The sequence below is a fragment of the Ctenopharyngodon idella genome, chromosome 19, assembly GCF_019924925.1.
Source record: "Ctenopharyngodon idella isolate HZGC_01 chromosome 19, HZGC01, whole genome shotgun sequence".
Classification (NCBI taxonomy): Eukaryota; Metazoa; Chordata; class Actinopteri; order Cypriniformes; family Xenocyprididae; genus Ctenopharyngodon; species Ctenopharyngodon idella.
The window spans coordinates 31,412,393-31,437,880 of NC_067238.1; the positions used below are offsets into that span (position 1 = coordinate 31,412,393).

At 36.6% G+C, this 25,488-nt stretch overlaps 2 protein-coding genes across 2 annotated transcripts in view; one reads left to right on the forward strand and one right to left on the reverse strand.

Annotated features, from left to right (window-relative positions):
* Positions 1-22,216, reverse strand: part of eif3hb (eukaryotic translation initiation factor 3, subunit H, b) — a 76,802-nt gene extending 54,586 nt beyond the window's left edge. Inside the window, exons 1-2 of the mRNA XM_051873388.1 lie at positions 22,061-22,216; positions 5,277-5,433 (exon numbers count right to left, since the gene is read on the reverse strand). Of these exons, the coding sequence (XP_051729348.1) occupies positions 5,277-5,433; positions 22,061-22,210 (307 nt within the window). The 5' untranslated portion in view covers positions 22,211-22,216. The remainder of the gene's footprint in view (positions 1-5,276; positions 5,434-22,060) is intronic.
* Positions 22,217-22,747: 531 nt separating this feature from the next.
* Positions 22,748-24,403, forward strand: utp23 (UTP23 small subunit processome component). The gene is made up of 3 exons (XM_051873389.1): positions 22,748-23,101; positions 23,180-23,354; positions 23,428-24,403. The coding sequence occupies exons 1-3, from the start codon at positions 22,914-22,916 to the stop codon at positions 23,821-23,823; spliced, it is 759 nt and encodes a 252-aa protein (XP_051729349.1). The 5' UTR covers positions 22,748-22,913; the 3' UTR covers positions 23,824-24,403.
* The last annotated feature ends 1,085 nt before the right edge of the window (positions 24,404-25,488 follow it).

Genomic DNA, 25,488 nt, shown 5'->3' on the forward strand with positions numbered 1-25,488 from the left:
AATGATGCACTGGGATTTTTTGCGGCAAGAGCATCACCAAGCAGAATGGCAAAAATAATAATGATTGTTTTCAAACAGGTTTCCCAAACAGTCCCTCTTATATGCAGTTGGTCAAAAAACAGACAGTTCGGTCTCAAAACTCACAATAATACTTATAGTTTCTGCATGCATATTAAGCTATGATAAGGAAAAGTATTTTAACATTACTGGAGGGGTATTTAGATGTTGCATTGTTATAGTATTATGCATTGGCAAATCTAAAAACATACTTTACAAAAATGTACAAAAAAAAAAAAAAACATGCATTAACACAGATTTAATAAATATGCAGAGCTGAACCAAAAGTTCTTTTTATGATCCATTTCAGACTCTGAAAATAGAAGGTCAGCGACAAAGCTTATCTCTGCAGAGACGGCCTGTGAATGTTTGTATTGCGCTCTTTAGGTGTTCCACCCTCCTGTTTCAGTCTCTCCAAAGCAAACCTGCACTCCTCCATCAGATAAGACTCAATCCAACCACCTGAAAGACTCCGGCTCTGTTTGAGCCAGTCAAACACCAGGTAAAAATAGAGAGAAGTAATGGAAGTCACCTCCGGTCACCGGCAGGTTTCATAATGGACGAAATTGAAAACGCCCATGGAAAAAAACACTCACGAGGAGGTAAAGAAAGGCGGCAGACTCTAACTCACTTTTTGAAAGTCTAGTAATAAATAAAGCAATTGCCTCGCAGGAAAAACAAGCAAAAGAGTCCCGGCTGCTCATTAAAGAGTGAATTTACACCTTTCTGCAGCACGTACAGTTCAAGGCTCCTTGCTTTGCATATGAAGGGTGTTTAAATATCCATTAGACACCATAATTTGTCAGGCACAGCCCTACGGGCTAAAGACGGAGAGAAAAACACGCTGTGCTGGGAAGGGTGGGAGAGGTTCACTCAAACACACATTGTCATATGTACACACCCTGTAGCAGAGGCAGGGAATCAATGAGGCGCGAGGAGACCACGGGCAGTGTCACAGTCACTGAGTTAATGTATAGTTTGAGATGCACTACGCTTGAGGCTTAATACTTCTCATTTAGAATTAGTACTAACTCAAATCTTCCTTATACATGCATCGCAAGTCATTAAAGTCAGATGCAAAGGTGCTCATGCCGTCCCTTCTAAAACACTTAAGTATTTCAAATATATATTTTTATATCCAAGTCTGCACCACACTTAGAAGCAGACGGTATGACCAAAATCTTTTATTATGGCATAAATCATTTTATTTCACAGTTATTGCTCAAAATTAAACTCAATGTTTTTAACAACAACAATAAATAATAATGATAAAAATTAATCAATTGTTGTAATGTATTTTATTATTAATATATTATTAATTTATAATTATTATTATTTATAATATTATATATTACATCATGTAGTATTTTTTATACTAGTGATTTAAATTAATAAACTCCAAAATGTATTATTAATACTAATAAAAATAACAAAACAGAATAATTAATAACAAATTATTGTTATTAGGGATTATATTATATATTATTATAAATAATCATATTTTATATTACATGTAGCACTGCATATTTTATTTTAAAGATTAAGTGAATAATTAAACTTGAAAATGTTGTATTATTATTATTATTAGAAGTTACTAGTAGAATTGTATATATATATATATATATAAACAAAAACGTAATTAATAAATTATTGTTATTAGGTATTATATTATATATTATTATAAATAATCATATTTTATATTACATGTAGCACTGCATTTTTTATTCTAGTGACTAAGTGAATAATTAAACTTCAAAATGTTGTATTATTATTATTAGAAGTTACTAGTAGAATTATATATATTATTATAATAATATATAATACCTAATAACAATAATTTATTAATTATTTTGTTTTGTTATTACTATTTTATATATATATATATATATAAATATTATATATATTTATTATTATATATTCATATAGATAATAATATATATTATTTATATATAATATTTTATTTAATTATATATATATATATATAAAATATTAATAATAATAATAATACATAGTCATGTAGCATTTTTATTTTTATTCTAGTGACCAACATACTTTAATAACACATTTTTAAATTTTAGACTTCATTGACATACCAAAAGGCAATATTATTCATAAGAGATTAATTAGAAGTTGCACGGTTTTGACTATATTTTTTTGCTTTGTGTCAGATTTTTTTTTTTTTACATATCACACCATGGATATCTCACGGTATGAACAGAATCTTTTCTACCATTGCTGTATTTACGGTCATTTCGCCCAGCCCTATTTTGGTGGCCCACAAAACAACACCCTAGTCAATTTTGGTTCCTTTGCTGCCTCTATTTCAGAGCCTCTACAGCCCATTACACTTTTAATAATGCAACCCTGCCTCATTCTCACTCCCATGACGCACGGCACATCTCACTGGCAACACCTGTGATCTCGCAGGCCGTAAAACCGAATAAACAACTCACAGTCTCGCTCTGTGCTGAAACCAGACCGTTCTCATTCTCCCTTCTGTAGCGCTCTCTGGAGAAGCCCTATAAAAGCTGAGCCCCAAACCTTTGCTCCGATACAGGTTTCTGTTGAATTACACCACAATTTACTTCGCCGTTTACTAGCGCGACTATCGACGATGACGTTTTTCTGCCTTGGTGATCACTGACAAGCTGGCAGGTAGTAAATGGAGGCTGGCGGGCCAGACACAGTGGTGTGATAAAATACAAAAGCTTACACTTGTAGAGGAGTTTAATGTGTGACAAAACACAAGGACGAGCGATAAAAGTGAAATTTCCCTGGTGTAACTGAAATAAATGTTGCTTAATTTCGATCTTGTGTGCATTACTGCATTAAACAACAATAAATAAAACAATATATCATACTTTTATACTTGGTTAAACACCAATTTGAATAAAAGCATCATCTTCTATTTGTAAATGACTGTATATGACAGACCCTTAAGCAATAATCGAAAATCTGCAGCCAGATACAAATGGCCCACATTCAAACACATTGGCTAATTGGACAATTATACAACGGCAGATTAGGAGATAAAAATACGGGGCTGCAAACACAAAGGTCCGGGGTTCAAAACTTGTCATGATGGTTTATACATCTAGTTATTCATCTACCTATTTTATCTGTGTTTAGACAATGAAAGGAGGAAGAAATGTAGTGTTTCTAACCTAGAATCAGAAAGTTGTTGACAGTCTTATCAGGCACAATTTAAGGCAGAACGATCTTCATTGCACTGGAATAACAGGATCACTATCTAGCAGTGAACACATTTATAGTATTCTCAGGAATCTTATTTGTGTATACTCTTTATCCGCACTTCATCAGTACTTAATGTACCACATCTCAACACCCATGTCACAAAATCATTCGCTTTCTCCCCAAAGCTGCTTATAATGATTATTTCAATATTTCTTCCGGGAGCCCAAAATATATTAATTTCATTTCTGAGAAAGTCAACTGGGTGGCATCAGTTCTGATGGGTATTACTATGATACAATATGGGCTTTCGCACTGGAGGAACGTTTTCATAGTTTCTATAACTATTGGCGAAAGTACCCGCTTTTTGCCATGTTCGCCAATGAAACTGAGAATGATTTTTGGGGGAATTAAATTAGCTCCTACTTCAGAGTAGGGTCTAACCCATAGACTGTAAAAAAAGATGTACGACGCGACGACGCTTCCTTCCATTGTAATGAACTGAATGTAAAACATACGACGATGGGCGTTGACATGTTACGCAAAAACGTCAGTTTGGAGTCTGGGCACGCGCAGAAGGAATCGTCAGTGGAGCCCGGAGGCGGAGTCGCGGTTTCAAACTTCCGCCCAGACGTCTGCGTCATCATTGATGTATTTTAAATAGGCTATATAAATTATACACAATTTAAAATTCTACCTATAAAATAATAGGCTATTCTGTTTCTAGAGCAATAATATCTTTGAAACAGCAAATTCAGTAGATAAACTCAATATAATATGCCACTAGAAACAACTCTAAAATGTCAGAAACGGTTCTGCCATTTTAAATAAAGTTGAACTAACATTACAGGAGATCGATTGCTGTAGACAGTGCTCTATGATTAATTAGAGTAGGCTATCATTAGTTTTGTCCTGCTAATTATTATTTTATACCCATAAAAATAATTAGTAACTGCCAGATAACGATCACCTGCTTTTTCCCGTCATGGCTAACGTTAGGCGTGTTATCTTAGCTAATAACATTTATTAATTAGCTTATAAAGCCCACATTTAACGTTACCGAAAAAAGTTCAGTGATCCGTCAGATCCTGTAGGTCAGTTAGTACAGTTTACTGCTGAACAGCTCATTTTGTCGGTGTGAAATAACACAGAAATCGAAAATTAATAGTTAGTTATATATCTTCAATCTCCCCTCGAAGCTCCGACAGTCCTCAGAGAAGCTGTCAATCACAACTGTCAATCATGACGACACGCCCCGTTTCTATAGCATCAAATTGCTAGCTAAAATCAAACTTATCACAAAAACGAACAATTGAATATATATCAGCGTGATAACAACTACCTTAAATGACCAAAACCATCTTTCGGGAAAATGTTATTGGAAGTGTAGTTTATTTTTTTTATTTTGACTCAAGTGCCTATCCTTTACATGGAGAGGGCAGGGTTTATGACCTGTACTGCATCCAGCCGCCAGGGGGCGATCAAAGAGCCCGCGGCTTCACTTTTCAGGACGTATGAGGCACACCCGGTCTAACCCAACACAATAGGAACTACCAGTGACGTAAGTGTATGTTGGTTGGATGAACACATACGAAACACCGCCATCCACCATTTTTAAAAAGCCGTAAACACACAGTTTACTTATACTTTCTCCACAACACAACAAAAACACAGCTCCGATCACGGCGTCCTCCTTCCTCAAGTTGTTAAATGCCACACGTCATTTCAGACTTTCTACTGGAGGAGCAAATATAACCAGGAAAATGGCCCTAGGTGAAAATGTTGTTCTCAGGGGACCGTACTGGTAGCTAGTTCCTGTAATTGAGTTCCCATAATTACCCGGTGCGAAAGCCCCTAATGAGAACCAATATGAAGCTAAATTTGATCCATGAGTAAAATTCTATTATAAGCAACAATAATGATGGCAGACATCTTACTTTAATAATTGTAACACAAATGTCATTTAGAAAATGAATCCTGTCTGAATAGTGCCAATTAAGGCAATGAGCACAACTTTAGTCCCTTACCTTCATCAAAGTCAGCATCGTCCTCCGTGTGTTGAGGGAAAGGGAAGCAGTTGGTGATCTCCAGCCTGTCCTCCACCACCAGCCCCAGTAGCACCCCCTGCACCACCTCACTGCCCTGACCTTCCTCCTGGTAATGCTTGATGATCTTCATCACCACCTGAAACACCAAGAACACATGCTTAAAGATCTGATAACACTCACACTAGTTGAGGCTTTTCATACTTGAACTAGTTAATCCTGGTTTATTTTGAGTATGGGTAAACACTGCTCATAATTAATTAATTCTGGATATTCATATGCTGACGTTTCACAGCATCAGTGTCAGTGACTGGACAAACGCAGTACGCAACCGTTGCACATCAGGGCTCCAGACTGCGAAGTTGTAACTTCTTCCTGAGTCTCTCCATCAGTGTCCAGCTCCGGTTTGAACAATGTAAGGCTGAACACCGTCGTCATTTTGGCTGCGTGAGATTCTCCAGTTTTGTTGTTCCAGCTGTTAAAGCTCCGCCCTCCTCTGGAAAGGGGGCTTGGAGCAGCAGCTCATTTGCATTTAAATGGACACACAAAAACGTCGTGTTTTTGATTGCACCCAAATAGGTGCAAATTTGGCAAGTTATATTAAACGATCTGTGGGGTATTTTGAGCTGAAACTTCACAGACACATTCTGGGGACACCAGAGGCTTTTACATCTTGTGAAAAGGGGCATAATAAGTCCCCTTTAATGTTATATTTAATGTGATGATTTATAAACTAAAGTTTAAAGATGTAGGAAAACCAACACTCCGTGGCAAACAAACATGAAAAACATTTTTTTTTTTTTTTTTTTTTTAAAAACATGAAATTACCACTATAACCAGCAGATGGTGGCAGAGGAGCACTTATTGACTTATTAACCATTTCCACTCCCTAATATATTGAAAAGTACGAAAAGTCTCATGAAAAACAAAAACTTTTCTTTAAATTGTGACTGAATTACACAAAGTGTAATTTCTTCTTCAGTGTAGTGTTGTTCTTCTTCACTCCAGTGGTCCTGTTTTCTGTCACCATTTGACATTTTTACCCTCAAACGCTGAAACAACTGTTTATATACAACTTGTGGTATTTCTGTGAGTGTCCAAAACATGTGATTATGAGCCACATGATTGGCTGTCTGTTGTTAAGCATCTTCTAACAATGCATCGTTTTACACTGCACAAGTTTGGCACCCCAGTGCAGGGATGTAAATATCAGTGACAAAGTGGTACGTAAAACAGGATGTTTGCCCTTCACAAATTCATTATAGTTTTACATTTATTTATTTATTATTTAACATGGCAAAAAGCAATAATAAATAAAGAGCTAGTCTCCAGACATTTAACTGGTAGTGTGCTTATATATCATGTGTTTAGTCTGAATAGGCTGAAAAGTCCATCGGAAAGCATGGTCTGGAGTATAAATGATAAAGGGGTGGACAGTTGAAGGGATTCCTGGAAATGTGATGAAAGGAATATGGTAGCAGGTGGATTTGGGACAAAATAGAGCTTAATCTTTAATCCGTAAACTTTAATACAGATCATAACCATTTGGAATTAGAAATGTCCCCTATAGATAACAGATGAGGACAGATAGAGAATGGGAAAATCCGAGAAGGCACGGGAGTGGGGCAGCAGTAATAACTGGATGAAATACCACAGGTGAAGAGTAAAGCATCCCACATGGCTGCGATAAGCTCAATGGCAGAGCGAAGCTCCGCATTTTTATAGAAAAATCTAATTCATCTTCAGCCGAGCAGAGCAGGGGCACGAATCTGTCGACAAAGCAGTATCGATCCCTGAGTCCAGGACGCCTGGCATCTAACGCAATAATAGATTTTCAGTTGTGACCACCAGCAGGCACAACCTTATTTAAATCCTAACAACAACAACAAAAAATGTCTTATGGTAAATCCTCAAAGGTTTAAAATAAAAATAGGTGAGAGATACACTCATAAACATGTGCAGTGTGTTCATTGGACCAGCACTGAAAGGTCAGTGGGGCCCAAAGGAAAGACATGGTTAACAAGATCCTGGTTCAGAAACCTTTGACATAGGTCTGTGCTTGAATCTCCTAATGCTTAACCAGGATTAAGGAACCAATGTGGGGGGGGGGAAATCAATACAGCACACCATCCATTCATCTTCAAAGCCTGATCCTCATCGAGAGCCTGTGCTTGGAAGCAATTTCTGAGTGTTAAAAAGACTTTTACAACCAGAATCTACAGTTCTCATAGTGGAAGATCCAAAATCCCTACCTGTCATTCACAATGTAGGTCCAAAATGTCTTAGATTTCCAGACTGGTGAACTGAATTTTTCCCAAACATCAAAATAAAATAAAATAAAATAAAATAAAATAAAATAAAATAAAATAAAATAAAATAAAATAAAATAAAATAAAATAAAATAAAATAAAATAAAATAAAATAAAATAAAATAAAATAAAATAAAATAAAATAAAATAAAATAAAATAAATCCGCCTAGGTCTGGTTATGTGGTTAGGGAAGACAAATCCAAAATCCCCTAAAACTGAGCATTGAAAAATATTCATATTTGGGTAAAGTGCAGCACTCATCACTGTCACTTTTTACCAAGCCGTCCAATGACAGTGGAGGAGGGGCGGGACTAATACCACACCGACCAACCACCACAACCTGCTTGTACAACGACAACAACAAAACAGAACTCAATCATTTATAACAAGAGCCAGAACAACAACTTCAACATTTTTATATTTGGAAACCATCTATCTGCAAAATCAATTACTAGTAGGGATGTGCCCAAAACCAAACACTATGTTCGGAAAGGAAATTACGCATTCTACGGAGCCCCCAAAGGGACATGGTGATGGGAAAAATATGAGATGGGAGGAAAAAATATATATCAGTGCTTTTGCATTCTCTCACAATTATATGGTTGGGTAATTATATTGTGTATAATTTGTGAGCATCAGGGAGCCGCTATCAACATGTGGGGTATTGAAATCGCTTTTGAATGCACACTCGCGTTTTACTTTCACTTTCGAATTCTCGATCACATGTACTCTGTGTATAGGGAGACACATTTTACAAGATAAGATATTTGTCAATGATGCTCAGGATTTACACAAGCTTTAGTGGACTCATAGCCTGAGGAAACAGAAGTTTTGAAAGCTGGTTGAAAAATATGAATTGCCCAATTATACTTTACTTCAGGGGTCCAAACGAAAAACTGACAGAGCCTGCAAGAGTTGACAAATCAGTACAAACAACTTTATTAGTGAAATTGTATCTTCACAGGTCCAATTTTACTTACAGAATGAACATAATTATTAGACCTCAGGAACCTGACAGCAAACATTCATGCCCATAATGCCCAAAACGAGAGGTAGGGCAATGACTGATTGTAAGCTGGCAGGGGTCTTGAATTCCCGATTGTCAGTTGATGGCTGTATTGGTGGGTTGCCATCTGATTATCAATAAAACTGACAGTTTTATTGTCACTTAGGCCATTAGGCAAGACTCCAGCCGGTCAAAGAGCCAGTAGTAGCTTTAGTCATATTAAACATAGTCAAAAAGACCAATTTCTACTCTACACTACTCTACTCTTAACTAGTTATCAATACTACGTCAGTATCGGTTTGATGTCAACAAAATTACTGGATGAAAACGTTCAGTAACAAAGCGTTTTTTGATTTTGTAATAAATAAAGCATGCTGTTGACGGAAATATGACAGAAAAAAGACAATGCAAGATATTAACAAAATGTTTTTGAAGAAGAAAAAAACAATACAACTGTCTCAAAGTCTCAGATAATCCAATAATAATAATTAGTCAGAGTAACACTGACTAAAATGAATGAATATGACATGAAAAAATATTGACTACATTTAAAGTATATTTTCAAAAAAAGATAAAAACTATGACTGAAGCAAAAAAAGTGTAAAAATGAGCAATGAGCAAATCCAGAAACATGGATGGATGTGTAACCTAGTAGAAAATATCAGTTCTGGTAAACCAGAATCAAATGGGGCGATCCATGATATCACTACTGTTTCCACAGATAATAATTCAATAGATCGTTTCATTAAATTATAATCTAGCTAACGCTATATGGTAGCGCCAGCAAAAGTTATACGTAAAATAGAATGTTTGCCCTTCACAAAAGGCACTGAAAGATTTAAAAATATCCAGTAATGTGTCTGTCCACATGTGTCAAGTTTCGACAAAGACTTTGCTCATTGTCTTAGTGGGGCAAGGTGACTGGGGAAAGCTACAGAGCAAGTGGCATTCACAGGTTGAAAAGAGAGTGATTTCTAACCCAAGCCGAAGTCACCAGGGATCCAGAGTGAGAATGAGGCAGGCATTGAGCGCTAGTCCCTGTAGTCCATCTGTCAAGCACATTGAAACTCAGACACTGCAAAGTCACGAGGAAGAGCAGCAAGAGTCTTCGGCAAGGTGCACACCAATCAGCTTCTCCGAAATAGTGGATGTGCGACCTCGGACGAGTTTCCAGCAGATGGACATCTACTTTGTGTCAGAGCTACAATCTTAAGGCTGTGACACACCAAGCCGACATCAAAGAACTAGCGGTGGTGAAAGCCAACTGTGTTGTCGCCTCATGTCGGCTGTGTCTAGGACAAAAAGGTGCACTTGCTTTGAACACAACGAAAAGACTCGTTCGCTACCCTGAACAGCCAATCAGAGCGATCCCTCTCACGACACCGATTCAACATGCTGAATCAGACTAACTCCTGCTGGCATGAGCCAGACTGGAGTCGATGTTCAGGACAAACCGCAAAAACTAGCCCAACAGACACTCACTGACGGCTCAACATTAGTCACGGCCCTTAAAATTACAAGTTCTTTGATTCCATAAAGAATCGTTAACATCCATGGAACAATATAAAGGGTTCTTTATATTGAAAAAAAACAAAGTTTCAAATGTTCTTCACACTAGGATAAAATTACAGGTTCATTGGGGAACCAAATAAGGTTCTTCTATTGCATCACTTTATTTTTAACCCTCTGAGGGTTAAACTTGGTACTTAAAGTGTGGGTCACACTTGGTACTTTTGCAGTCAAAAGTAACTGAAACCTTGAAATGTAAAATTAGAATGTAATAGAATTTTGTTCAATAATATTTTTTAATTATTATTTAGAATTTTAAGGGGATTTTATAATACTATGCAATATTTATAAAATATTTATAAGCTATTTTTTGCCATTAGAATTAATATAATTTTTTAAAATTATTTTTCAATAAATGCAATATTTCAGATTAAAATTGAGTGAAGACCTTTAACATATCCGAATCACGTCCATGATTTTTTTTGTTCACATAGCTAAATGCGACAAAAGTCACCAAGTGTCATCCCATTCCGATGAAGCAACAAAAAAAATTCCATTCATTTCCTATGTCAGTCATTTTTGACTATGAAGGTACCAAGTGTTACTTTTCATTTGACCCTTTAACATATCCAAATCATGTCCATGATTTTTTCGCGTGTTCACATATATAATGCGACAAAATTCACCAATTGTCATCCCATTCCGATAAAGCAAAAAATTGTAAAAATTCAAAACGTAAAATTTTTTGGTCAGTTCTGACCGAAGAGAGAGTGTAGGACCAAAGAAGTTACATTAAAGTTGCTAAACTGCTATAAATTGAGTTTTCAGTTATGAATGGTGATGAAAAGTGGAAACCGCAACGCAAAATTTCCCAGCAAAACCTATTTGTTAGAAAAAGAAAAATCTTCCAATCGGAGTTGAGGTAGTTGCTTTGACCTTAGGCAGGACAGAGCACAGCGAGGAATGCTGAAGGACAAATAATAAACTCAAGTTCACTTTCTTCCAGTTGCTAGCCAGAGTCTCATAGTGCAGCCTCTGCACCAGCTCAGCCATCAATCTTTTACGCTTGCTGTAGAAGTGCTCCAGGTTTACGGCGAATCAAGTTCTTCTCTCAGACTGTTAATCTGCACTTCACAGCCTGCCGTCACTGTGGTATCGCCTCTCAGAGGGCCCTCAAGGGCCATATATAAGCTCCACTCACACTCACCTCCTGTCACGATCTGAATCCGCCAAAAGGTTGTTGAGAGAGTGAATCACTGTGTCTACAATCCTTTAAAGACACCTAAACATATTAGTCATAAAAAGCACTGGAGGAAAGTTGCCTGTCGAATTTATCATCCATTTTTTGGATGATGGGAACCAGTCATTTTGATCCCAAAACAACAAGGAATTCACACATTGGTTTATCTTCATTTAACTAGGAAAAGGATAAGGTAACTCAACCATTCATTATTATAGGAGCATATGCTTATTTGTGCCCACTTAAATCATATTCACATCATGTAAGCAAAAGCAACAAAACCTCTACGTGGGACAGAGTGCCTGATCATTGCAATGACTCCTACAAGCAAACTTTAAGTCAGTGTGAAATCAAAATTTCTTAAGACACATTCCTGATCTCATTGTGCATCGTGGGTCAGGATGGATCCATGCTTTCATGTTGTTTATGCCAAATTCTGACCCTACCATCTGAACGTCGCAGCAGAAATCGAGACTCATCAGACCAGGCAATGTTTTTCCATTCCTCTATTCTCCAATTTTCTTTGTCCAAAATTGTGAATTGTACACTAAAGGGCTCCAGACTGCGACTAAATGCTTGCATTTTGGTACCTTTTTTTCTGCAAGTGCGACTAAATTTTGTTAGAGGTCGCACTGGTTGCACAACTGATAAGAGCTGCCATTTCTGATTCATATGAGAAACATCAAATGGCAAACGAAATGAAAGTGAAACAAAACAGCGCTACTGGTTTGAGCTGTGCAGCGGCAAACGTTTATCAGCACTGAGCAATAATAGACAGCGCAGCGGGGTTGCCAGGTTTTCAAAACAAAACCCACCTAATTGCTACTCAAAATTAGCCCAAAACTAGCCCAATCGCGTTTCAGGGGGGTGAGTGTCCCCTGGTAAGAATCACGTTCCGGGGGGTAAAATCCGTGTTTTTGGCAGGATCCCTTGGTAGAAACTCGCATTCTAAGGGCTAAATATTACGTTATTTGGGGTCGCTTCAACCTGCAGACATGAAAAACAACCCACGGGAAAACTGCAGACTTGGCAACACTACAGTGCAGTGCGAGGTCAGAACACACCGATCTCGATCACGGGACACTGCTTACTACACACCTTTGGGAGATCCAGCGAGAAAACATTTGATTTTGCCGCAAAATGAATAACATCACTGCAAGATCTAAGCATTCAAATTCAGCACAGAATTCTCTGCTTTAGACCACAGATATCAGATCAAATAGCGCTGACGTGGAAACCAGGAGAAACACTGTGCCACGAAGTTAAGGCTCTCCAGTCCACAAATCACGATGGATTTAATGTAGTAACGCTTACTGAATCTATGGAATTGTGGCAGAAATACTCAAATGCTTTATTAAAGGGATAGTTCACCCAAAAATGAAAATTTTGTCATCATTTACACACCCTCAGGTTGTTCCAAACCTGTATAAATTTTTTGTTATGTTGAACACAAAGGAAGATATTTTAAAGAATGTGGGAAACTGAACAGTTTGTAACCAGGCCGCTTTGGAGCACCACTGACTCCCAAGGTATTTTTTTTTTTCCTACTATGGAAGTCAATGGTGCCCCAAAGCGGCCTGGTTACAAACTTTCTTCAAAATATCTTCCTTTGTGTTCAACAGAACAAAGAAATTTTTACAGGTTTGGAACAACATGAGGGTGAGTAAATGATGACGGTTTTCATTTTTGGGTGAACTATCCCAATGAACCATTTATGCAAACATTTGAGAGTAAAATTCAAGCACTTTTCAAGGACTTTTTAAAGTGCTTCACACTTTTTCCAGCACTTAAAAGCTCTAAATATTATCCAATTTTAATGTTATTTTAAATGTGATGATTTGTAAAACTAAAAGTTTAAAGATACGGAGCCCCGCACGTGACATGCAGGAAAAAAATAGTAGGCTAAATTATGCGCACGTTTTATAAACCAAAAAAACGAATTAGTAAATTGTGCACACGATTTAGCAAATCGAAAGAACAAAATAGTAAAACAATTTACTTTTTTTTTTCTTCCATGTCATGTGTAGGGCTCCGTATAAAGATGAAGGGAAACAAACAAAACCTTTTTTTTTTTTTTTTTTTAAAAAGACATGAAATTACCACTAGATGGTGGCAGAGATGCACTTATTGACTCCCCTATATGTGAAAAAGTAGGAAAAGTCTCATGGAAAACAAAAACTTTTTCAAATTGTGACTGAATTACACAGAAAGCAAGTAAAGAGCGCTCCTTTTATAATCACTGAAGCTGTCGGTCAGTTCAATATTGTACATTTAATAAGAGTAAAATATTTACATTTTTCCCTATAAAAATGTTTTTGCACGTTACTCTTAATAAGTATATTTTATCTGCATCTCAATTCAAGCACAGTGCTTTACTGTCAAATTTCCAATGAATAAACATGTAATATTATTAGTAACTGCAAAAAAATCTAATGATAGTCTGGAGCCCTGTACTATATAAATATAACTATTCTATACAGCAACTATAATGTTACAAAAGCTTTCTATTTCTTTAACTTTCTATTCACCCACAGAACTGCTGCTCACTGGATATTTTCTTTTTCAGACCATTTTCTGTAAACCCTAGAGATGGTTCTGCGTGAAAATCCCAGTAGATCAGCAGTTTCTGAAATACCAGCCCTTCTGGCACCAACAACCATGCCAAAGTCACTTAAATCACCTTTCTTCCCCAATCTGATCCTCAGTTTGAACTTCAGCAGATTGTCTTGTAGACATGGTCTACATGCACTCTAATTGACTTATTGCTGTCATGTGATTGGCTGATTAAATATTTGCATTAACAAGCAGTTGAACGGGTGTACCTAATGAAGTGTATTTAATATTTCTATAAGTAGACTATATTAAAATAGAAGTAGAATATGCTAAAGCCCTGTCTGCTTAGTAGGCGGTGGCACCCATTGATGCTTCATTCTAGCTTTCAGCCTTCAGTGTGTTCAAAAGAGACTGACAACCAAACGTCAACGTTTGAAGAGATGTAAGGTAGCGCTGATGTGCATGAAGTGAAGAGTGACACAGTTCAGTGATTTCAGTGGATCACTGCTGCCCCCTGTTGACCACCTGTCTCACCTCTGGATGACGGCAGTGTTCTAGCAAAGCATTCAGGGGGATTTGCTAAAATAGAGAATAACTATGTAAAAGCAGAGACAGAAAGTATAAATGTTGTGTTATCACTTTGAGAAAGACATGTAGGATGTCAAACGGTAAAATTGCAGGTGATTCAGAAGTGGCACATCATTGTAAATATGCATATAGGGACATATATTGCCATTTAGATGACTATGAAAAAATATGTATAGTCTGTATTTTTAGCATAAAAAAAGAGGAAAAACTCCTGAGGGTATCAGAAATCAGAAACGATTTAAACATCGACCTGCGATGATTCTCATGCATAAGCAGACCTTATTTCACACTGCTCAAAAAGTGCTTAGCTTTTGCCTGAAAGGTCAAAAATAAAGAGTTTCATATAACGGAGGGAGAGAGAGAGAGCTGAGAAGATACATATCCCTGGAAGGGATTTGTAGAGCTCTCCGTTTAAGCTGCTTACCCACCCTGAAGCAGTCGCCTCTAATCCACCTGCTTTATACATTTAGCTTATTTGTATTCATCTAAAAACTCTGTGAACAGCAGGTCTACAAAATGGAGCACAGCAACAATGCCTGACGCTCAGGTGGCTGAACCGAAAGGGAAAATACAGCAGATGGTTAATATCAGGGTCTTCCTCTATACTCCTTCTTAATTCACTGTTTTGCTCACAGGGGAGGATTAACAAGAAAACTATCATATCAATAACACCGGCATCAGATGTGTTTTCAGCGACCTGTAAATGCGACTAGAGCTGGTGACTTCACTAAGGGGCCAAAAATGTTAAAAAAATTCAGGTTTTGATTATTTAAAAATGGAGATGGACAGAGATTAGAGCACTCTTGGGCTCCAAAGGCAAAGACAGACACAACTAGGCCTGATATTGTCAAAAATATTGTCACCAAATGACTTGATTATGGCATCTATCAAAGTATACTTGAATGTCCACAAATGTTCCTAATACTTTGTATTAGTTGTATAAGTTTTTGTATAAGTTGAGTACCAGAGTAAACAGGGTTTTCTTGCATTGAAAATGATTTTTTGTCTCGCCAAAGCTTTATTTGGTCATCTAATGTGATATCTGAGATAACTGCTGTACTTGTGATGGCGGCATGGCATGCTTTGTTTGTAAGCTTAAGGCGATTAAAACAGTGTGAATAAAAATGCCCCTTTCTTTGATTAAACATCTAACTTCACATTTTTTGGGTTTGTATCAAATGCCCTTCCAAAAAAGACACATTCAAGTGATCTAAGGTGGATTTATCGCTCCTGGCAACAGGTGCATCTTAGCATAGCGTCAAAAAATTTATGAGATTAATATCATGTTTTTGTTCCAAACCCACTTCGAGTGTTTAAAATGACTGCCTTCTGTGATCTGATGACGCGTCTCATCACAGAATGACACAAAAAATATATGAATTTATAGTATTCTATTCAATAATAAAGTCTATGCTGATTATAGATATTGTTTATTCTTATGAAAATACCTGAGATAGCTTGAAGAATACAGATTAGCATATATTGTCGCAATCATGTGTTTATTGTCATGTTTATTCAGTCAAAACGTGCATGTTATTCAGCTGCAGCTAAAGCTGGATGGCTTTGTCCATGTAAGGAATTTTCTGGAACGTCATGAGTTTTTCTTTTATGAGTCTCACTTGTGGACTTTCTGCACAATGGCGCCCTCTAGCTTCAGGTATTAAAACAACACATTAAATTAGAGTTTTTAAAGGGTTAGTTCACCCAAAAATGAAATTTCTGTCATTAATTACTCATCCTCAAGTCGTTCCACACCCGTAAGACCTTCGTTCATTTTCAGAAAACAAATTAAGATATTTTTGATGAAATCCGAGCGGTATATGACTCGTCCATAGACAGCAATATAATCAACACAAGGTCCAGAAAGGTACTAAAGACATCGGTAAAACAGTCATGTGACTGCAGTGGTTCAACCTTAATGTTATGAAGAGACGAGAATACTTTTTGTGCACAAAAACAAAACAAAAATAACGACTTTATTCAACAATCTCTTCTCTTCTGTGTCATTCTCATACGTTGTTTACGTCCAGCGCTTCCAGGTTCTACATCAGAGCGCGACTCATTATTGGCCTCCTGCGTCAGCATCACACGCATGTGTCGTGCTGATCATGTGATCAGCTTTGGCCAATACTGAGCCGGCGTTCTGACATAGAAACTGGATTTCATCAAAAATATCTTAATTTGTGTTCTGAAGATGAACAAAAGTCTTACACCACAATAATTAATGACAGAAATTTAATTTTTGGGTGAACTAACCCTTTAATGCTCCATAATGCTCAAACTACCCCAATTTGGGTAAAAATAGAATAATAATACTCCTCTCTAAAGAAATTTGAATTTAGCACAGTTATGGACTAAAAGCCCTGATGTACAGAGTTTAGTAAGGAACTGTGATGAGAAGTGGATGCATAAGAGGCTCATATTTAATATTAAACGGATGGACATGGAGTTTTTGATTTTGCATACCTTGTGACAAAAAATTTGAAATTACTGTCACTATAAGATATTTAATATTAGATAAAATGGACCTTGCTAATGATGTGTAGTCAATCATGAAAACATAGTTCTATTATATTAGTTCTATTCAAAAACTTTTTCAGCCTTAAAACCAGTGTTGCCAAGTTCGCGATTTTCCTGCGGAATTGGGCTACTTTAACAATGTTGCTGCAGGTTGTTTATCATGTCCACGGGTTGAAGCGACCCCAAATAACATGATATTTAGCCCCTGGAATGTGAATTTCACCAAAAAACCCACCAAAAACGTGGATTTTACCCCCCGAAACGCGATTGGGCTAGTTTTGGGCTAGTTTTGAGAAGCAACTGGGCAGGTTTTGTTGTGAAAACCTGGCAACCCTGCTTATAACGTTTTAAATAAAGGTGCAATATGTAAGATTTGTGCAGTAAAATATTCAAAAACCACTAGGCCAGTGTTATATATTTTTTTCACTTGAGTACTTACAATATCCCAAATGTTTCCAACTATTTGTAAATCGTGAGAAAACTGCAATTTTAACCAAGGCTCCAGGATGTGTGAGGAGTCGCCTGTCAATTGCGTCATACCCGCGTTACCCTCGGTTTCCGGTTTTATTTTGTAGAAACCATGGAAACACCAAAGACGCTTTAATATATTACACATTTTAATAGACAAGGGAACAACTGTTTTGATATATTTATAGACAGAAAACTACTTGTTGTTATATAGCTCAACACGTTTAGTCTTATTGTTTAAATCTAATTTTCTTGATTTTTTGCGAGTACCATGCTTTACCATGCCTCAGACAAAAACACTATTTAAAACAATACATTTTAAAATTAATTCAACACAAGCCATCCAGCATTTAATATGATATTCTCAAATCGATCTATCTTACCGCAGTGTGTCTCAAACAAGTGTCTCATAGCAGCCGGCGAGCGACGCACAGAGTAACGTTATAACATCATTTTCAACACACTCAAATGTATCTAATATGATAAACAGAGCTGCGTTACCTCATACTTATGACCGAAAAAGCGGAAGCGGCGCCGGCGACTGTGGCATAATAAAAGTTCCGCTGCTCGTGAGGCGCGTGTTGCGCAATCTCTCCAGCGGCCTCATTCAGCTCCCACAACACTCGGTCCTGCTCTGCTTCATACTACAATAACGTTAATAATCGCATCCATGAACATGATTTCTTCCCGAGTCCTATCCCTATTCTTTTGCGCTGTCCGTTGAGGTGAAGACCACATGTCCCAAGATTCCGCGCTCAAACTTGGCGTCATCAAGCTCCGCCTTTGTTTTGAATAGGCCTCTAGCGACCTCTAGCAGACAGAAATCCTACATACTGCACCTTTAACTTTTAAAACATCATTTTAAACTCACTATACTATAATATCTGCATATTAGAATGATTTCTGATTTCTAACTAAAGACTAGACTAAAGACTAGCAAATAAATAGCTTCTGACTGAAAATTCAGCTTTTATTTTAAATTGTAATAATATTTCACAATAATACTGTTTTGACTGCTAAAGTTTGTTATTTCAAACCATCATCCATTTCTGTATACGTTTTTTCTGCAGCACAGAGCTGGAAAGAAAACGAAGAAGTCTGCAAGTATTGGACAAAAAACAAAAATAAACAAAACTCCCAGCGATGTGTGCATGAAAAACCGTAGTCAGTGAAACCGTGGGAGAGACAAAACCAAACAAAAAACCTTCAGGAAGCCCAAATGTTTCCTCAGAAACATCATTCCAGTTCAGAGAGTGCAAAAAAGGCACACGAACCGCCAAGTGCCTTTAAGTTCTGAGCATCGAGACACTGCAGAGAATGTGCTGGAAAGCCCAAAGGCACAAAACAATCATTCAAACAGCTCCAACCAACAGCAAACAGGGAGCCGAGCTTTAGTGAAGCCTAAAAACAGGCTGCAGGGGCAAGAGGATAGAAAATCAATGAAATCATCGATGGCAGCTTTGCTTCAGGCACCTTGACAGGGAACCGCTTTTCTTGGGCTGCTGCCTAAAAACTACTGCGAGTGTGACGGTTTTCAAGAAACAAAGCAAAAAAAAGTTTCTGAGCATTCACAACATTTAGCACTCGTTCCCTCAGCAGTGGGGCGCGAGATAAGAAAGTTAAACGAGTGAGAAACTTCCATAAGCATCACTGAATTTAATTAGGTTCAGTGAATTTATTGTGGCCGTACAAACCAATTAACTACAAAAATGCAGCAAAAAATAATTTTACTGCTCCTGATCTGGGGCCTCATTTATGAAACTTTACGTAGATTTCATCCTAAAAAAGTGTATGTATGCACAAAAGCAAGATTCTGTGTACGCACAAAAGTTTTCAGATTTATAAAACCATGCGTACGCCAGAACCTGCATAAAAAACCCTTTTTATAAAACGGTTAGTTCCTGTTCTTGATTCCGATTGGTCAATAGCTGTGTTTTATTCACGATAAAAACACAGCTATGACCGCTTCACCCAACGGTTCTGTGTATCACTACACAACACCCTTAGCAACGTAAACTGTATGTTCTCAATTGATACTGTTCATTGAAGTTTACTGTATTATGTAGAAGAGTATTGTGAGAAAGAGATCGAGTGAGCGAGTTTATTACCTGCATTTAGATTTAGCATTTTCCTTCAGGTCAGTCCTATGTTCATAATACAATGTCCGATGTATTATCTTGTCCTTTTAACATTTAAGGGGTTTTCCCGTGACTGACAGCACTAGTCGAAGCATTTGTCAGTTGCGTTTTGTTCCGTGTTCACAACAATTCAGTCTTTTCAATATAAAAGTCTTCGCTACTGACTCACACACTCATAAAGACAGTCTTTGCCGCCATCTAATGGTGTAATAATGTAACTTCTGTTGCTGTTCACGGTCAGGGACTATTTTTTCCGGCGGAAGGAAGGCTTTTAGTTAAAGTTAACTTCATGAAAGTTGCATTGTTTTTGGCTTTAATATTTGTATTATGTGGTAACCGTTTTATAAAAGCAATAAGGTATTGTTGCTTACATAAATCCCAGTCAGTGGAAGAGTGTGCGTACATGCATCTCCACCTTGTCTCCTGCCCGAAATCACCATATATGGAGCTTACAACACTTAGTTTCATTGCTTCTACCTTTAATTAAACAGTGATTGTAAATTAAATTGTCTAAATTATTACTTTGTTAGCTAACTGCATGATTATATGTACATTTCTGAATACACATACATTGGACAGTCACCTCCGATACCAGATTCTCTAAATTGTAATGTTGACATGCTTTCTCTGTAAAGCTGCTTTGAAACGATATGTATCGTGAAAAGCGCTATACAAATAAATGTGAATTGAATTGAATAGTTTTACTATGCACAGCCTCATCTGCATATAATTTCCATGCATATTCCCATCCACCTGACACCATGGTTAACACCGTCAAAGGTACAAGACATTGGAAAATATTAGATACAGACTATAAATGCCATTTGTGCCATACACATTAAATTGCTAAAAATTGTTATGTTTTAGAAAATATCAAAATATCCATAAAAACAAAATTGTATAAAATACTTATTTTAGAATAGAGTTGATTCATTCATTTCCACTGGCCAGTTTTATGCAGTTTTGCTGATAAGGTGAACATATCTTTTAGGATTATAGGCTATTTTTAGTGTAAACAGATTGTTCTACTTATTTATTGTAGTGTAAATACAATTGTCTGACTCTGCGCATCACTGATAAAGTATTTTAAAAAGGAAACGTGCAAATCTTACGGTTTTCTTCAAGCTGTATCCTTCAAATACAGTGGTATTTTTCATAACTGTTTGAAGATGCTTTCACACGACATCAACACCTCTCTTCAGCTGAGGTTGTACAGTAAAATATTATCATTGGACCTATTCAAACTGGACAACGGACCGTGCGACCACCGAATCCAGCGGTGTCTGCCATAATATCGAAGTGTGCATCATTCTTGCTAAAAATATTTTGTATCTGCAGTTTAGTTTAAAGAGGAATTATTGTGCGCCCATCACTGTGTCACAGGAAAAGTGATCAGAAGCAGCACATCCACTATTTAAATTCATATCATTATTGTTTAACTTCTGCGTAATGACTTTATGTAATTTCAGTGCTTATCACCATTAATGAAAGAGGAATATTAATGTAAATGTGTATATCAAAATGAAAACAGAGTTCTGGTTACTTCATTACTTTTCTCACTCTAGTGAAAGAGTTTGTACGCATGTTTTAGAGTTTCCGTATGGTGCGTACATATTTACCGCAAGTTTATTTTTTATAAATCATAATATGCGTGTAGAAAATTCCGTACGCATATTTCTATGCCCATTTTGTGCGTCTGTTAAACTGAAGCAATGATCTTCTACAATCTGATGAAACTAAAGGAGGAAAACAGCTGCTTAATAGCAAATGAGGGTTTATAACAAGACAACGCAGTTACTTAATTATTCAATGTTGATAATAATCATAAATGTTTCTTGAGCAGCAAATCGTCATATTAGAATGATTTCTGAAGGATCATGTGACACTGAAGACTGGAGTAATGATGCTGAAAATTTTACAATATATTCACATAGAAAACAGCTATTTTAAATTTTAATAATATTTCACAATATTACTTTTTTTTGTTTATTTACTGTTTTTTTTTGTATTTTTAAATCAAATAAATGCAGCCATATATATATATATATATATATATATATATATATATATGGAAACTCACTGTAATTTAATCAATCACTAGAATTAAATGGGTTAATGTGTTATGTACAGTTAAACCCCTAAATGGGCAAAAGTATAGAACATATTCAAGTGTTCTTGATCATATGTGCCACAAAATATATTTAATTTCTATGGTCATTGATAAAATTAAACAATTACATTTCTCTATTTTCTTCTATTTATACTTGTATTTGTGACCAACTTTGAGAAGTTATTATTATTATTATTATTACTCATTATTGTTATTGTTATTATTATTATCATGACATCATTCTGCAAAGTGATCTGCAGGTGAACTAACCAGAAGCTTCTGTTCACAGAGACATTGTGTAATCTCAACTACACTGAGTCTTACCAGTCCTTCGATCTGGATTTGTTTGACGGGAGTATCCAGGGTTTTTCCAGACGGGGTGTCTTTACGGGATGCCATCTTCACGCGCGCTAGGGATACAAGACCGTTAAACCAGTGGCTTCCGGGTGAACCTGAGAGCGACAAAAGAATCATTTATTGAATCGGATCTTTTTCATTGAAAGGGTTGAACCAGTTTAAAAACCCGGACTAAAGCGATTAATTAATTTAAAAAACATTTTATGAAAAACATTTTCAGCTGAGAGATGTAAATGTAGTATTGTTTATTGTATATTCACATTCTATTTATGTTCTAAATTGCTTTTTATAACTTGAATCATGCAATAAACTGAACTGAAATCCACAAAATTACAATAAACAGCCTTATTAATAGAAACCCCGTAATATGTTACTACGTATTTCACATTATGGTGGTTTTGAACGGATCCTTGCAATGAAATAATGAACTGTTCGAAAGAATCGATTCGCGCTCACTAGAAGGTACAGCTGTGATAGTGGTCGGAGAAACAATAACTATTGCGAACCGTTCCTAGAGTTAGTTAACTAATACAGTTCTGAAAGTCATTATCTAATAATGGTTAATTAAACATATATATTATTCGTCGTTATTACTACCTTATTCCTATTAGTATTCGTTAGGATTAACGCGGTATTTCATTTAAAGCTGCTCGCGGTTTTCCACCCGGTACCTATTTACTGTAACCACGCTGGTCCCATGCTGGTAATGTTTGAGATTCGCGTGAGTTTCGTCCACAAATTGATATAAATCAAGAGTATTAATCCTCATATATTCGGATTTATTGATATTCGTCTGAGCTTTATGTATACATAATTCAGCATGAAGATAAAACGTCAGAAGCACGCGAAGAAAACCATCAGTTTTTACAAGTACAACTTTTGCTTTAGGGAACCTTTCCAAATATTAATTGATGGGACGTTTTGTCAAGCGGCTTTAAAGAATAAAATTCAAATCAAAGAGCAAATGCCAAAGTATCTGATGGGAGAAGTTCAGCTCTGCACCACAAAGTAAGTTATTCTCATTTCCAGTATTGATGTACGTGTATTATATGTCGTATAATAACACATTTGTTCTGTTCTTTGCAGCTGCGCACTGAAGGAACTCGAAACCCTTGCAAAAGACCTCTATGGAGCAAAACTCATCTTACAGAGATTTCAGATCAGGAAATGCAAACACACGAAAGATCCGGTTCCTGCATCAGAGTGTTTGTTGTCAATGCTTGAAGAGACAAATCCACACCACTACTTCATTGCAACTCAGGTAAGGACTCTATAGCTGCACAAATGTTCTGTGGTTTTGCAGAATAAACAATAATAACACATAATACTCCTAGGATCAAGAGTTGACGAAAGCCCTGAAGAAGATCCCTGGGGTTCCTCTGATCTACATTATCCTCAACACCATGGTGTTAGACAAGCTGTCCGAACGAACGCTGAAGCACGCTGAAGCTGTCCAGCTGGGTGAGATCGTCAACTCGTCACAACAGAAGAGCATCCAGGGTCTGAAAGAGAAGGAGGGCCTCGGCAAAGACGGCGAGGAGAAGAGGGGCAAAAAACGCAAGAGGAAATCCAGCAATCCCAACCCACTTAGCTGCCTGAAGAAGAAGAAGAAGAAACCAATGCCACAGCAGCCCAAAAAGACAGACGGAGAGAAAAAGAAGCGGAATAGGAAGAGAAGGCCAGCAGGGGGAGAGAAGGCAGCGGTCGGCTCCAATCCCACGACTGCTTAGAGTCGAGCTTCACAATTTATTTGTTCGTTTCTCAGCGTTCTTTTATTGCAAAGACTGAACTTTTCCCTGACTGTGCATATGTGACAAGAAACCACTTGATTTGTCTAATAAACAAGTGTTTCTTTATTAACCAAGCCTGTTTTTTGTGGAAGGATGTTTAAGTTGTAATTAATTAAAATGTGTAGTTGACTTTGTGTTTTTTTAATGATGAATATATGAGGGTCAAAGGGTTTTCAAGCATCAAAGCAATAAGTGTAATACAGATTTGAACTGTTGTTGTTTTTCAGTACATCAGAATGGGTCGTTTAATTTGTTTTTTTTCTGAGCAAAAATTAAGTATACATTTTTACTATGATTTACACAAGACACCCACTTAAATGTCATTCAGTGTAACAATCGTGTCAGGGATATTTACAACAAAAAAATCTATTTATGCCATATTAAAGACTAATTACTTGTAATTTTACATTTTTAAACTTTGCCACTATCCTATTCGTCAGCAGGAATTTTTTACTCATTTAAAATGCAATAAAATTTAGTATGCTCACTTATTCTTTTATATATTTTAACACGTACAGGTCAGAATAAGTTTGTTTCAATTTTTACATAAATATAAGCGTTACACTGAATGATAATGGAACATTATTTCACCCACATTTTGACATTTTATTCTCACAAAACGTATTTGAAACCTTAAAAACAGATGTTTTACTTGCATTTAATGTGCTTTCTATGTATATAAAATCACTTTTGTCAATTTCTATTGATGCGGACATCTAAATGTCTGACCCATGTACAGAATCTGCTAATATAATGCACATTTCACATACATATATATGTGTTTGTGTATTCAAAAAACATTGTGTATTCAACTACCCATCTTAATTAATTATAACCACTACTATATATATATATATATATATATATTATATATTATATATTATATATACAGGTGCTGGTCATATAATTAGAATATCATCAAAAAGTTGATTTATTTCACTAATTCCATTCAAAAAGTGAAACTTGTATATTATATTCATTCATTACACACAGACTGATATATTTCAAATGTTTATTTCTTTTAATTTTGATGATTATAACTGACAACTAAGGAAAATCCCAAATTCAGTATCTCAGAAAATTAGAATATTGTGAAAAGGTTCAACTTTGAAGACACCTGGTGCCACACTCTAATCAGCTAATTAACTCAAAACACCTGCAAAGGCCTTTAAATGGTCTCTCTGTCTAGTTCTGTAGGCTACACAATCATGGGGAAGACTGCTGACTTGACAGTTGTCCAAAAGACGACCATTGACACCTTGCACAAGGAGGGCAAGACACAAAAGGTCATTGCAAAAGAGGCTGGCTGTTCACAGAGCTCTGTGTCCAAGCACATTAATAGAGAGGCGAAGGGAAGGAAAAGATGTGGTAGAAAAAAGTGTACAAGCAATAGGGATAACCGCACCCTGGAGAGGATTGTGAAACAAAACCCATTCAAAAATGTGGGGGAGATTCACAAAGAGTGGACTGCAGCTGGAGTCAGTGCTTCAAGAACCACTACGCACAGACGTATGCAAGACATGGGTTTCAGCTGTCGTGTCAAGCCACTCTTGAACAACAGACAGCGTCAGAAGCGTCTCGCCTGGGCTAAAGACAAAAAGGACT

Excerpts from the sequence above, each read along its gene's own strand:
- utp23 (XM_051873389.1), top strand. The coding sequence starts at position 22,914 with ATGAAGATAAAACGTCAGAAGCACGCGAAGAAAACCATCAGTTTTTAC. Across the intron at positions 23,102-23,179 it reads GTTCAGCTCTGCACCACAAA|CTGCGCACTGAAGGAACTCG; the intron begins GTAAGTTATTCT and ends TGTTCTTTGCAG. Across the intron at positions 23,355-23,427 it reads ACTACTTCATTGCAACTCAG|GATCAAGAGTTGACGAAAGC; the intron begins GTAAGGACTCTA and ends TAATACTCCTAG.